Below are 15,938 nucleotides of genomic sequence, written 5' to 3' on the forward strand. Positions count from 1 at the left end.
TCCATCTGGCCAGGCAGAAGGCGCTGGACTGCTTAGCTCCATTTCCTCCCTTATATCTTCAGCGTAAATATTTCCTCATCTTCCAGGGTCAGTTAAATGTCTCCCCCAAGGGATCCTTTGAAGGGATCCTTCCATATCATAGCCCTTTGGTGTTATTCCAGTCTGCAGCTCCCCATGAATACAGGGTACTCTGGGAGGTCAGGGTTTTCAAGATTTCTGAATTTTATATGGAGCTACTGTTTGCTCCCCGGAGAAGGCAATAGCATCCCACTGCAGTACTCTTGCCTGGAAAATCCCATGGATGGAAAAGCCTGGTAGGCTACAGTCCATGGGGTCGCGAAGAGTCGGACACAACTGAGCGACCTCACTTTCACTTTTCACTTTCATGCATTGGAGAAGGAAATGGCAACCCACTCCAGTGTTCTTGCCTGGAGAATCCCAGGGACGGCGGAGCCTGGTTGGCTGCCGTCTATGGGGTCGCACAGAGTCAGACACGACTGAGGCGACTTAGCAGCAGCAGCAGCAACATATGCTCCCCACCTCCTAGTCTCTTGACACCAGTTATTTTAATGCTAATAGTCTGAACCTGCTACACAGAATGTGTTGTATTTTGGTAACAGGAGATCAGTAAAGCACTCAGGGGAGGTCAGGCCTCGTGTGCCACACTGTGTCATGCCATCTTCTCATTCTGATGAATCAATTATATTCAAGCTATTAACTTATATTTTTAACTAATAATTTTTAAACACTATGGAGACCCAGTAGGAATCTTAAAGGTCCATTGGTGAGTGACCTGGAGGCAGTGTGACCAGAAGCTGCCAAGTGTTTCAGTGACAAAAGGGAGTCTTAGGCCTTGTGAGCACAGATGAGCAATTTCCAAAATTCAGTGAACACACAAGGCTGTTTCTTCTCTTATTTCCAGGTCTGATTTCCCTCAAAGATCTTTTCTGCATATTCTCTGCCTGTTGATCTGTTGTGACCAGCCGCTACTATAGAAACACATTAGCGTTTGTTTCGGAAATATTTTACTTTGATACACGTTTCTTTTTCTTAAAGATGAATTATCAATGATGTGATTTCATTGACCCCTGTGTTCCTTCATGGGAATTCACTCAAAGTTTAGACTTAGAGTGAACTTGGTGAAAAACCAAAAACCGCAATGTTTGTGAGGAAAAGTAATCATTTCTGCATGAACACGTCAGAATGCTGAAGTAGAAGAGACTCTCATGTTAACTCTGACCAAAGGGATAAGAAAAAATAAATCCGGTCTAACTGCAGCTCCGTTACAGAGTATTGGTTTTTCTCTGGTGGTGTGTGGTCTGTGCAGTCTCTTGGGTGAGGAGTATTCATCAGCTGCTTTCCCTTCCACTGCTTCCCACATCCCGTTTCCTGGGTGATCTGATTCAAAACAACCGAGATGTGTAGCCCTCCTTCAGAGTCCTCCGGTGGCTGCGCATCAAGTTCAGGGTTGGATTCAGACCCCATGAGGCCTTCGCCTCTGACCGCTCCATCGTCCCACCCTGAATTCCAGCCAGAGTGGACCCTGCCCGTGGCTGGCCCCTCCTCTGCCTGCACGCCCTCACCCCACTCCTCTGCCAGCCTCCTCTTCACACTTGCCTCCGCCCATCTTCCAGGGCTCTGGCCTCCCTTCACCTGGGAAACCTTATCTCAGCTGCTGGGTGCACGTGGTTACACCTTCCCTTTTGCTGTCTTCTTTCTTTCTTTTTTAAAAAATGGATTTATTTGGCTGTCCTGGGTCTCCGCTGTGTGCAGGCTTCTCTCGCTATGGCGAGCAGGGGCTGCTCTCTCGCTGCGGAGCACGGGCTCTAGAGCATTCGCGCTCCAGCAGCTGCGGCCCCTGGGCTCAGTGGGTGCGGCCCCTGGGTGCTGGAGCACAGGCTGTGTCGTTGGGGTGCACGGGCTTAGTTGCTCTGTGGCAGGCAGGACCTTCCCGGTCCGGGGGTGGGACCTGTGTCTCCTGCATTGGCAGGTGGAGTCTTTACCCCTGAGCGAAATGAGAGAGGGGAAGCCCCTCTCTCATTTCTTATTACATATCTGTGTCTGATACTATCTGGCCACAAACTGCCCCGTCCCCTCCCAACCAATACACTGTGTCCAGTGTACTGGTGCTCACATAGGCCTCTGGGCTTGAATTTTCAAATTCTCTATCTAGAGGGCTTCCAGGCTAATGCTATGATGTCACACTTCAGTTTGTTCTAATCTTTGGAAGACAAGTTCGCTTTCTAGGTCTGTGTCCACGTGGAGATACGACAGATGGCTCTTTGGGGAGAGGGAGAGAGAATTTTTTCCAGGTTCTGAATTGTTTTCTGTTCATTCCTTTGTTATATTTTTTCCTTTGCTTTGCTCTCCTCGTCTTTCCTTCAACTTCTTTCCTATAATTTTGTAAGCACGTTTAACATTTCCTTCATAAATTCAGATTTGCCAGTAGATTTGGCAAAGCATTTCCTGGAAACACAAACAACAGTGACAACAAGTGATAAGAAACATCTTAGAGGTGCATTTTGACTCTGTTGACGTTAGAATAGAGGCTAAGAAAAACATTGTTGTAAATCTCATTGAAAGTTGCTCTGTCAGTAAGAATGATCTGTTCTCAGTATTACGCTATAACTAAATCCCAGTCAAAATTATACTTAACTCTTTCAGAGGGCAAAGTCGTAAGTGATCTGACTGGCTAGTTGGTGGGCCCCAATACCAGGCTCCATCTCTTAATGCCAAGCAAGTAAGAAAGAGCTGAGACTAAGATGACATCCTTAAACTGTACTTCTTGAATTCTTATTCTGTAAAACTTTCACAGGCTTTCTTGTGTGTGTGTTTTGATTTGGAAGTAATTTCAAATCTGTAGAAAGCTTGTAAGAATAGTACAAAGAACACCCCAATATTCTTTATGCAGATTCACTTGTGGTTAATATTTTGGTCGATTTGTTTTATCATTGAGAGGTGAGCTGTGTGTATCATGTTTCTTTACCTCCAGATCCTTCAATGTATTTTCAAAGAATAAGGATACCCTTATAACTAATCACAATACAGTTACCAACTTTACAGTTAACATTGATGTAGTATTCTTATCTAACGTATCACCTGCGTTCTAATTTTTGACCTCACGGTATCTCTCATCTTGGCTGAGCTGCGTGGCTTATGGGATCTGAATTCCCCTATCAGGAACTGAACCCAGGCCATGGCAGTGAAAGCCCCAAACCCTAACCATTAGGCCGTCAGGGAACTCTTTCTCGTAATATTACTCTCAAAATACTCAGAGGGAACTGCTGGGGAGGTGGGGCTGCCGTGGCAAAAAGACAGATGGAGTCCCTACTGGGCAGAGTTTATATTTAGTGGGAAGGAGACAGACAATAGGCAAGCAAGCACACACATGAATGAGATGGCTTCACATAGTGGTCCATTCCATGAAGACTCTAAAGGAGGATGCTGTGTTGGGGGCGTGGGGGAGGTATAGGGAATTTAGGAGTCTCCCCCTCTGGATTGGTCGCGTGGGTTTGAGTAACGCCTGGGTCTGTGCTCTTTCTGCCAGGCCCCCGTGCTTCTCCCTGGGGTGTTATCCTGCACCATAGCCTTCTTGCTTGGAGCTGGAAAGCCAGGTCTCTGGAAATGTTCTCAGCATGGGGATCATTTGCTAACTGAAACTACCCATTAGGTTTAGTTTGAAAGGGAAAGTGTCAGTTGCTCAGTCATATCCGACTCTTTGCAATCCCGTAGTTGCCTCTGTCTATGGGATTTCCCAGCCAAGAATACTGGAGTGGGTTGCCATTCCCTTCGCCAGGGGAATCTTCCTGACCCAAGGATCAAACCAGGGTCTCCCTCATTGCAGGGGATTTTTTACCGTCTGAGCCACCAGGGAAGCCCAGGTTTAGTTTACCTGACTTTTTACCAAAGGAAAGATGAGGATGCAGGTGGAGACCATTCAGACCCAAAGAAGGCAGGTGTAGGTTTCAGCTGGCCTGGCCTAAAAATGAAGGGGGAGCTTGTCACACTTAGCAAGAGATTACAAAAGAATTTAGAATAAGTTCCATTTAAATGTGAACTTATCATAATGGAGAAAATCTTGGGACTCCACTCTCTTAGAGTCCTGCCTTCCAGTTGTTTGTTTCTCCTCAGTGATGAGAGTTGGCAGTTTTGTTACTTCTTTAAAAAACATAGTTTTTAGAATAAATTTAGAAAACAAGTCAGACAAATTGAAGTGAGGGAGCAAATAAGATTCCAGTTTATTTTGTTAATGAAAGAAGATATTCTTTGTATATTTTGTTAAAGCGTTTTATTGCTTAGCGTAATCAGATCTACGAGGCTTCAATGAGCTAGAAAGCTCAACGTGGAGAAATAGGTGTTGGGAATGAAAATGTAAGTCCTCATACCTTCTTGTTAATTGCCAATGACAATAAAAGAAGGCAGTGGTGTGTGTTTTTAGTGCAAATGGAGTCTAAATACAGAGAACCGTGAAGCAGCAGAAAGAGTCTCACAGGAGATGGTTATATCTGGTCAACTGCACCAACGTTGAGAAATATCTTTAAGAATAATAAAATTAGTCCCATTGGGATCTTTGGACCCAGACCCCTTCCAACTAGGTGAATCCTTATTTTTGTCAGTGATCATGGCTGTTTTTCCTCGGCCTTTTAAGTAACGTTGCACCACAAGAACTAAAAACCTAAAGTGTCCTTTAGTGAGAGTGTTAGTCGCTCAGTCGTGTCCGACTCTGGGACACCATGAACTGTAGCCCACCAGGTTCCTGTCTATGGAATTCTCCAGGCAAGAATACTGGAGTGGGATGCCATTCCCTTCTCCATGGGATCTTCCTGACCCAGGAATTGAACCCAGGTCTCCCGCATTGTAGACAGAGTCTTTACCGCCTGAGTCACCAGGGAAGCCCTTCTTCAAACACATTAAATCTGTATCCATAAAGGACTCAGATATCCAAGTGGTTATCGGAGTCATTTTTCTATAGCAAATGGTGTTCTTATACCTCTTATGGGATATAAAATGTTAGCTAAGTTTTTCTTTCTAAATCCATTCTGAAAAATATAAATATTAGAAAACTTAGAAAATAATTGCTAACACATATGAGAGTTCAAGTCCCACACTCTCTAACTGACAATGTTGTATTTAATCCTTGTAATAATGCAATAAGGAAGATGCTGTATACCCCAGGGAAGAAACCAAAACTCAATATTTTGCTCAAAATCTCACGACTAGTAAATAATTGAGTGGAATTTGAATCCAGGTCTATTGATTTCAGAGCTGATGTTCTGCCCCCTGTATCTAGCTTATTCTTTCTTTTACACCCGAAATTCCATCAGGATTCCTGGATTCCCATCAGGAAATCCTCCTGACTTTAGTTGATCCTTTAAACACATCCACTACCTGACCACTTCTCATGACCCACCACTGCTGCGAATCTGAGCCACCATGAGCTCTTGGCTGGGCCTTTTGCAGTGTCTTCCTGTGTGGCCTCCCCACTCCCACCCCTGCCAGCCCCACAGTCTGCTCCTGCAGAGTGATCTGTTTAAAGCATAACCCATGTCGTTTTACTCCTCTGCTCAAAATCGTCCTGTGTTTTTTCATCTCTTTCAGAGTAAAATCATGAGTTCTTATGACCTGCCTTGTTCTGATTGCAAGCATTTCACATTACCTTGCCCCTATCCCTGCTATTTCTCTGGCCTCCTTGCAGTTCCTCAAATGCTCCAAGCACAGTCAGGACCTTTGCACTTGCTGTTCTTCCAGTCTAAGGCTCTTTATCCAGGTATCCTTTTGGCTTGCTCTCTCCCTTCTTTGTAATCTTTGTTTATATGTGATCATATCACATCTATGTTACCATATCAGAGAGGGCCCTTCTTGATCACCTGCAGTAACAGCCCCTATCACCTCCATCCTTCACTCATTTCCCTTCTTCCTTTTTTATCATCACTGCCAATCTTATCGACATTCTTTTACCATCTGTTTATAGATTCTATGCACCAGGCCTTTCCCCAGCTAACAATGTAAGCTCAGTAAGGTCAGGGATTCTGTCTTTGTTCATCACTGAATTCTGAGTGCCTAAATCAGTGTTCTAGTAGGTGCTTAGGAAGCACTTGTTGTTGAATACATGCTTTTTTTGGGTGAGATTTACACTGTTTATCCTTTGGTTCTCTGCATTTTAATGTACAAATTCCACGTATATGGAAGTAGGTCATTTGTAAGATCATCAGCCAGCCAGTGTTGATCAAGGATCGTCTTTGTGCGGAGCACAACACTTCAACTCCTTTATTTTGTGCTTAGGTCCTTTGTAGCTAATGTTACTGTAGGGCCTTTGCTCATTGCTGCGGAATCAGGGATCTCTGCACCATCAGAATGATTCCTTCTTCCTAACATTTTTCTAGAAAGTCCAAGGATTTGTTTCTACCAATGAGATAATCAAGGGCCCTTTGGTGAAAATGCTCATCTCATGGTCTGCAAGTGAAATAACCCAATCTCAGACAGCAAAGAGTCTGCCTGCAGTGTAGGAGACCTGGGTTCGATCCCTGGGTCAGGAAGAATCCCTGGAGAAGGAAATTGCAACCCACTCCAGTATACTTTCCTGGAGAATCCCATGGACGGAGGAGTCCAGCAGGCTGCAGTCCATGAAGTTGCAAAGAGTCAGACACGACCGAGCAACTTCACTTTCCTTTCCAAAACTAGGATCTAGGTATGTGATGATTCAGATTTTCTGGAGGATATCAGATCCTCCATGTACTCATCCATGGAGGATGAGTACACAGACTTAAGGGAAGCGATTCCCTGAAGCGCCTCCTAGGAGCTGCAGCCTCTGCCTTGAGAATGTGTGCCGGCTTCCCTGGTAAACGTAATGCTCGTAAAAGGCAGATCAGACCCCATGTTGAGAATTGCATATTGTACAAACAGACTGGAGCCTGGTGTCCTCTGGATCCTTGTTTCCCAAAGCATGGCTGGGGGTTGTTGTAGTCATCTTTACATTTGAGAAGGCATATTCAGTACACAGATGACGACATGAAAGATCACTACCATGTGAAGTTAGAAGGTTTGGTGTTTGATTCTTGAACACTTGCCGTGCAGAGCTGGGCATCCATCTTTCTCCTATTTGATGATATCAAGTTATAGTTAAACTTCCAGTTCTGAATCGAGGGCCCCCTAAACTGTTCCCTAAAGACCAGATACCTCAGCAAGCTACTCAGTGGGTGAGAAAAAGGATATCAAATTTATCTCCAGGGATTTTTTTTTATAGGCTGATGCAAGGATAAAACATCAACAGCTTTGCTTTATGGCCTAGTTAATGATTTTCGGTTTAAAGACCAGGGCATGTGCCTGCATCTGTAGCTGTCAAGGGTCAAGCTGTTTCCAGGCTGACTGTATTTATCACAGCAAATTGTTGAGCTTAAGCAACTTTTAAAATTTGTTGTGTTCTGCCCAAAATACTTCCTATGAAAGTATGGGTATCTTCTTGACCAGTTCACTATAATGTTTCCTTGCATAGATAGGGAAGACAGGAAAGGTGGATTAATGATCATTTATTAGGTTTTAGTTTAACTGTTTAGATGACATTTTGACCTATAAGATATTTCCTTGTTGTTGTTCAGTCACTAATCATGTCCAGCTCTTTGCGACCCTGTGGACTGCAGCACGCCAGGCTTCCCTGTCCTTCATCCTTCACTATCTCCTGGAGTTTACTCAAACTCATGCCCATTGAGGCGGTGATGCCATCCATCCAGCTCATCCTCTGTTGTCCCCTTCTCCTCCTGCCTTCAACCTTTCCCAGCATCAGGGTATTTTTTCCAGTGAGTCGGCTCTTCTCATCAGATGGCCAAAGTACTGGAGCTTCAGCTTCAGCATCAGTCCTTCCAGTGAATATTCAGGGTTGATTTCCTTTAGCTATTTCTTTATACTGTCCTATGCCTAGTCACTCTGTTGTGTCTGATTCCTTGCGACCCCATGGACTGTAGCCCGCCAGGCTCCTCTGTCCATGGAATTCTCCAGGCAAGAATACTGGAGTGGATTGCCATGATCTCCTCCAGGGGATCTTCCCAACCCAGGGATCAAACCCAGGTCTTCCGCATTGCAGGTGGAATCTTTACCATCTGAGCCACCAGGGAGACTTATGTGATTTGAAATACTGCTTTTTAAATGCTAGGTGAGCTATAGCAAAAGCTATACGTTTGTTTTTGTTGGGATAGATAGATAATCTTAAGTGTCAGAATATCTAAAGTCGTGGTTTAAAATCTCATATCATGTTGTCAGCTTTCTGGTGTCATTAATTTTCTGGACTGCAGCAGTAGAAAGGGACCCCAGTAGTATATTCAGGGCTGTCCCGAGAGCTCTGTTGCTGATTCATTCAGCAGATCTTCTTGGCACTCTTAGCACACACGCGGCAATGGCGGTGGCTAAGCATATAATGGTGAATAAGACCGTGCCATCACTTCTGCTCTGGAAATCAATACCGTCAGTGATTGGACTTAGTTTTCTGTACTCTTTAGCCTTCCTCCTGCCCCCGCTTCGTGCCTTTCCGATGTGTGGACCGTAGTGAATTGTTGCAGGTCCCTGAGAACGTCCTGCTCCCTGTGTCTCCTTTTCTTTGCTCCTGCTGTTTCCATTACCCCACACGTTCTTCCCTTATTCGTTTACCTGACAAATTCCCATCCCTGAATCCTTTCCATCCTCTGCTAGGCCATATGAACTGCTTCGATTCTAAACCTTTGTAGAAATAAATTCCCTTCCCAGGGTAGAATTTGTATGTGTCTCTTGTCCCTACCTCCAGAGCCAAGACCTCCTCCAGACAAGCTGGAGGTTTAACTGAATGATGAGTTAACATTTGGCACCATCAAGTGGTTCAGCCAGGCAGTGCTGCTTAATTTAAGATCAGAACAGTCTGATTTATGCTGCCCCAAGAAGAAGGCAGTGGCACCCCACTCCAGTACTCTTGCCTGGAAAATCCCATGGACTGAGGAGCCTGGTAGGCTCCAGTCCATGGGGTCACTAAGAGTCGGGCTCGACTGAGCGACTTCACTTTCACTTTTCACTGTCATGCATTGAAGAAGGAAATGGCAACCCACTCCAGTATTCTTGCCTGGAGAATCCCAGGGACAGAGGAGCTTAGTGGGCTGCCGTCTGTGGGGTCACACAGAGTCGGACACGACTGAAGTGACTTAGCAGCAGCAGCAAGAAGGAGGGAGGCAGGGAGGATTCGAATAGAATAATGTAATTGGAACGTATCATTAGTAGGCCACCATTATACTGAGAGGCTCGAAACTTCACTCTTGAGATAGGCTTGTGATCTGTATATGAGATAGGCTTTTTGTTTTTTAATCTTTCCTTTTTTGTAACCAAGAAACCCAAGGCACAGAGGTGTGACGGCGTTTGCTTGAGGTCCTTCACTATTGAGTCAGAGTACACGCATACATTCTCTCTGGTGTTTGCTACTCAGCTTGATGAACAAGCTTGCTTTCCCTACCCATTGTCTCTCCCTACCCATTCCCTAGCCTCATGAGCTCTGCATTTCATACTGTGTGTCAGCCCGAGATCACTCTCTAGTTTGTACTGTCATACACTGGATCCTTCTAGCAACATGGTGTTAAATATAAGGATCTATTTGACCAAAAAAAAAAAAATGCTTTTTAAGTGAAGAATAAGTGTAGAGTAATAATTCCAGGAAGTGTGTGTGTTCATCACTCAGTTGTGTCCGACTCTTTGTGACCCCATGGACTGTGGCCCGCCAGACTTCTCTGTCCATGGAATTCTCCAGGCAAGAATACTGCAGTGGGTAGCCATTCCCTTCTCCAGGGGCTCTTCCCAATCCAGGGATTGAAGCCAGGCCTCCTGCACTGCAAGCAGATTCTTTACCATCTGAGCCACCGAGGAAGCCCAGTTCCAGTAAACAAACTGTCAAACACCAAAAAGTCCCCTAATCCAAGTTGGCCCAGGTATTGAAGTGCCTTGGGGAAGTTAGTTTCCTTAGTGCCAGGTCTGTTACTGCAGGGAGTAAGAAAAAGTTGGAGAGTGACAGTGGTTAGGCCCTTGGCTTCATGGTTCTATTAGGGGGGTTGCAGTTTCAGCTCACCTGTTAAGGAGGGTGACTCATACTTGGGAATGACAAAAAGTAACAAAACAAAAGATCTAGGAACTCCCCGCTCTTAGCAGGAAGAAAATCTATAGACTGGAGCACATTTCAGTTTTGTTTCTGCCTTTAGTAATGACGTTTTTGGTTTTGACCACCATGTGCTGAAATAGATCCACTTCCTTAATAGAAGTTTCATTGTAATTTATACCCTATCCTTTCACACATTTCAGATAAAGAGAGTACATTCACTCCTTGGTAGACAAGCATGACCAGGTAATTTCAAAGTATAGAAGGGACTTCTTGAGTCATTGTAGTAGGGTTTCCTGGCGTTCTGTGTTGAAGCATATCTAAAATTTAGCAAGCATCAGAAAGAATTAATTCCCCTAAATAATGAATAATAATAAATAGTTAATCCTCCTGAAAGGTAATGTCCAGGTTTGCCATCCCACACTAGTGCCGTCAAGTATCTTATTCGTTATCCAAGCTGTTTCCATAATGTTATCCTGTCTCCCCCACAACAAAGAAAAAAGAAGAAAAACAAAGACAGATGGTGGTCCTAGCTCATCAACAGCAAAGTTTATAAAACTCAGAATGGTAAGAAACTAGGAGAGAAAAGTGGGTAGCCCAAAGCTGAGAGTGTGAAATGTCTTTTATTTTAGATAAGCCAAAGCTTATTAACCATCAAGTAGGGAGAAAATTAATATTATCTCTATAGGGGCATAAAATGTCCAAAACCTCCTATGTGGTGGTTCTGTAACCATGCTGTTTAATCAGAGTAGACAGCATCCTATTCCAGATCTCTGCTCTAGATTTGTATCATGCTTCTTTTTAAAGACCCATTGTGTGTGTGTGTGTGTGTGCGTGTGCGTGTGTGCGTGTGCGTGTGTGCGTGTGCGTGTGTGCGCGCGCGCGCACTAGGTCTTCATTGCCACGCCCGCTTTCTCCAGTTGCGGTGAGCAGGGGCTACTCTTCATTGCCGCAAACAGGCTTCTCCCTGCCGTGGCTGTTCGCGGAGCACAGGCTCTAGGCACTCTAGTCGCAGCGTGTGGGCTGGCAGTCGCAGCTCCCAGGCTCTGCAGTGCAGGCTCAGTAGTTACGGTTCACGGGCTTCGTTGCTCTGCAGCTTTCTGTGTCCCCTGCATTGGCTGGTGGATCCTTATCCACTCCGCCACCAGGAAAGTGATAGATTTTGTTTTGTTTTGTTTTTTAAACTTGTTTTATGCAGCCATTTCTTCTATCAAGGTAGCTTTAGATAGCTGCTTCTCTTTTTCTTCTCTCTCTAAAGATACAAACTTTATACTTTTTCAGAATGTTTCTGCCACTAAGAGCAATCAAACATCACAGTGAATTCTGAGTTTATGGCCTTGCTAACCAATGGCATGTTTTTTGTGGGGTATATTGCCTTTCTAGAGTGTCCTGCCCTACTTTGTTGCAACCAAACTGGCTAAAATTCGAAAGGCAACTTTGGATAAGCCCTCTTCGGAGACATTTGTGAAGTCTGCCATTAAAACCATCGGCGTGCAATCCCGGACCAATGGATACTTCATCCATTCTCTTCTGGTATGTCGATTTTTGAGTCCCGAATTAGTACTTTGGTTTGGGGTTTTCTTTCCCTTTGAGTCACAAAATTAGTATGTGATACATTAGCATATATACATTGTCTAGACTTACTAGCAAGGCCTCCGTGTTTTCCACCATATGTCCAAGAACTCTTAAATCTATCTATAAATAAAATAGTAATATAGTAAAACATAAGATGCTATGTGTCAAATGAATTCAGATTGTAGGCCTTAATTGCATATCTCTCCCTTTCTTTCCCTAGTTCTCAGTAGCCTCAATCCTGCCTTCCTGGTTGTATCTTAAAGTGAGCATGAATGTGAACAAATCCATCCGGGCTCGCTATTTTAAAAAAATGAAGAAGAACTGAGCACTGGTAACACCTTCGAGTAACTCGGCAGATGCGCCAGCTAAGCGTGTTTTCTGCAAGGCACCCACCATTTCCAAATCTTCAGTTGTCATGCTTATTAACAGTTACTGATAAAGCTAAATGTTGTCATAATTAGGAGGAAAACAGAGGTTGCTTTCAGGAGTTCCTGACATATGTTCTGGATGCCACCGGGAGTTATTTTGAAGTTTAACATAAATGCTCATATCAAATGGATATAGAACTAACATTAGCAAGAACTGCTTACTATTAATAGAAGGAACATGATTCTAGCAAATCAGTGAATGATAGAGTCAGACATAAGGCTAAACAGTTTCATCTGGTCGAAAATGCCAGTGATGATTATTCAGTATTTACACTGAAATGTACTTTTAAAAAGTAATGGCCAGCTCCTTTTTTTTTTTTTTTTTTTTTGGTTTTGTTTTTAACTTTTTAAGGGAGTGGGGATTCATTGATATGGGAAGACACACTGCAATCTGCAGAGCACGCTGTAAGGTTTTCTAAAAGTATGTTTGTACATTTATATAGAACTTTCTTTCCTTTTGCAAGGGTAGCTAACGATGTAAAAATAATGGAGTTATTTTTGACACATGATGCCCACTAAAATACGCTTTCCTCTAATACAGATGTCTTCTCAGTTTAAACGTGTGTAAACACTGAATGCTCTGTGGTATGATTTCTAAAGGTAAACAGGCCAAAATGTACACTGATGGGCAGCCCTTCCAGTGCCGCTAAATCCCTGACCCAGGAAGGCAGCCTTCTTGGACCCCAGGTTCTTTGTTTCTGCACCGCACCAATACTGCTCACGTGGGTGACACCAGGCCACTCCTAGGACAGTGATGATGCTAGGGAAGTGGTATTACACTTTTAAATAGGTACCCTATAGGTACTGATACAATTAGTTTTAATGAAAGATGATATAATGGTGATGTTGATTGAAAATGTATTTCTTTGGTGCTTGAAATTAAGGCCATTTTTGCACTGGTTTAATATAAATTAAGACTTTTATCCTGCTACGTACCTAACTTGTTTGGGGAACTTGCTAGGAAATTAATTCAGTGTTGTGGAATATGCAAGAAGGCAGATCTTTACCTAGGCTGTGGTTCCCAGATTCTGAGTTTTAAGCACCAGGAAATTTGCAAAACAAAACAAAACAAACAGGCATTTTAATTGGCGTATTTAAAAGTGTTTCTAGCTTTTAAACTTGCCAGCCAAGGACATTGGGGGAAAAAAAAAAACACAGAAAAACCTAAATCACCATCTGCCATTGGCATCATTCTATAAAAGTAAAGAAACGTTAGTACCCTTAAAATAGGAAGAACATAATCTCAGAATAAAAAATAGTCATTTAAATTGAATAAATTTAGCTTTGCAAAAAACACTTTGCGTTTCTTATACTTTGCCACCTTATACTTGTCAAAACTTTTGGATTAAAGAAGACGAAAGGAACATGCAAAAGACATGATCTTGGGTTGGATCCTGGTTGAGAAAAATTTTTTTTTCTTCTACTAAGGACAATTTTGAGACAATTTGTGAGATCTGAGTAGTCTGAAGATTAGATAATAGCTTTATATCAATGTTAATTTCCTGAGTTTGATCAGTGTACTGTGGTTACTTAAGAAAAAGTTCTTGTTTTTTAGGAAATACACACTAGAGCATTTATGGATAATGGGACATTATATATGCAACTTAATCGAAAAAGATTCAGAAAAAATATGTATACAGAAAATGATAAAGCAAATGTGTTAGTATGTTAACATTTGGAGAATCTAAGTGAAAGAGAAATGGAAATTCTTAGTGCTGTTTTGCAAATTTTCTGTAAATCTAAAGTTATTTCAAAATAAAAAGTTAAATCTTTTGTTGTTGATTTCTAAATAATTGCACTGTAATCAAAGAACACGTGACTATGACATAGTTTTAACCTTTCTCCACTTCAGTTTTGTGTTCTGAAAAATAGGAATAATAATAATGCCTATCTCATAGATTGTTTTGAGCACAAATTAATATTTGAAAGTGCTCAGAATCCAGCCTAGCATAAGAATCCAGCCTGTATAGCCTTAACATGTCCAACTCATTGTGACCCCATGGACTGCAGCATGCCAGGCTCCTCTGTCTTCCACTACTCCCGGAGTTTGCTCAAATCATGTCCATTGAGCTGGTGATGCTATCTAACCATCTAACCATCCCATCCTCTGCTGCCCCCTTCTCCTTTTGCCTTCAATCTTTTCCCAGCATCAGGGTCTTTTTCTAGTGAGTCAGCTCTTCCCACCAGGTGGCTAAAGTATTGGAGCTTCAGCTTCAGCATCAGTCCTTCCAGTGAATATTCAGGGTTGATTTCCTTTAGGATTGACTGGTCTGATCTCCGTGCTGTCCAAGGGAATCTTAAGAGTCTTCTGCAGCACAATTCAAAAGCATCAGTTCTTCGGCACTCAGCCTTCTTTGTGATCCAACTCTCACATCTGGAGTCAGGCAGGACTGAACAAGTAACACTTTTTGATTACATAGACCTTTGTTGGCAAAGTGATGTCTCTGCTTTTTAATATGCTGTCTAGGTTTGTCTTCCAAGGTGCGAGTGTATGGTGAAGAATGGTACCCAAAGATATCAGATCTTAATCCCTGTATCTGTAAGTGTTACCTTATATGGAAAAGGGGCAGGTATGATTAAGTTAGGGATCTTGCGATGAGATTTTCTTAGGATATCCAGATGGACCCTAAATGGAATCACAATATTCTTAATAAGAGAGAAGCAGAGAAAGATTACTGAAGTGTAAGAGATGGCAACCCACTCTAGTATTTTTGCCTGGAAAATTCCATGGACAGACGAGCCTGGCAGGCTGCAATCCATGGGGTCACAGAGGTGGACACATTGAGCACACACACAACCAGAAGAGGAGAAAGCAGTGTGACCACGAACACGAGATTAGAATAATGCAGCCACAAGCCGAGGAATGCCATCGGCCACCCAGTGTTCTTAGGAGCCGGGAATGGATTCCCCTAGTTCTGGAAGATGCAGGGCCCAGTCTTTGGATTAGTAACTGAATTTGGACTTCTGGCCTCCTGAACTGTGAGAGGATAGTCTTAGTTTCAGAGAAGGCAATGGCAACCCCCTCCAGTACTCTTGCCTGGAAAATCCCATGGACGGAGGAGCCTGGTGGGCTGCAGTCCATGGGATCGCTAAGAGTTTGGCACTAATGAGCAACTTCACTTTCACTTTTCACTTTCATGCATTGAAGAAGGAAATGGCAACCCACTCCAGTGTTCTTGCCTGGAGAATCCCAGGGACGGGAGAGCCTGGTGGGCTGCCGTCTATGGGGTCGCACAGAGTCGGACACGACTGACACGACTTAGCAGAAGTCTTAGTTTAAGCCAGTGAGTTTATTACAGCGACTGTAGGAAGCTAATCCCTAACAAATGTAAACTTATTACCTAGTCGCAGAAGTTTTTGAGACTTATGTCTAGGTATAGCCAATACTTTAAACGTGCCAAGCATGCTTAAGAAGAATGTCTGTTTTCTAATTCTTATTTTTCAATACATGTCCTTTAAGTTGTTTGTTAATTGTATTCAAATCTTCCATCTCTTTACTAACTTTTATCTGCCTGATCTGTCAGTAATTGAGAGAAGTGTTTTGAATTCTCTCACTGTAATGAATTTGTCAAATTTCCCCGTTTTATCCATTTTTATTTGATACATTTTGAGGCTATCTTTTTAGATGAATAAATTTTAGAATTTTGACTTTCCGGTGAGTTGAACTTTTTTGTCATGTATTGACATCCTTATTGCTAATGCTTTTGCCTTAAAATCTCTTTTCTGTGATATCAAATTAGGTACCTCTATCCTTCTACATATTTATGTTTTGTAAGCAAAATAAATGAAATTAAAAGACGCTTACTCCTTGGAAGAAAAGTTATGACCAACCTAGATAG

General features: G+C 42.9%; 1 protein-coding gene across 1 annotated transcript in view; it reads left to right on the forward strand.

Moving 5' to 3' along the window:
- The window catches only part of HSD17B12 (hydroxysteroid 17-beta dehydrogenase 12), a 169,275-nt gene extending 155,403 nt beyond the window's left edge, over positions 1 to 13,872 (forward strand). The window contains exons 10-11 of the mRNA XM_052652868.1: positions 11,480 to 11,629; positions 11,892 to 13,872. Of these exons, the coding sequence (XP_052508828.1) occupies positions 11,480 to 11,629; positions 11,892 to 11,996 (255 nt within the window). The 3' untranslated portion in view covers positions 11,997 to 13,872. The remainder of the gene's footprint in view (positions 1 to 11,479; positions 11,630 to 11,891) is intronic.
- Positions 13,873 to 15,938: the final 2,066 nt, after the last annotated feature.

The sequence above is a fragment of the Budorcas taxicolor genome, chromosome 15, assembly GCF_023091745.1.
Source record: "Budorcas taxicolor isolate Tak-1 chromosome 15, Takin1.1, whole genome shotgun sequence".
NCBI lineage: Eukaryota > Metazoa > Chordata > Mammalia > Artiodactyla > Bovidae > Budorcas > Budorcas taxicolor.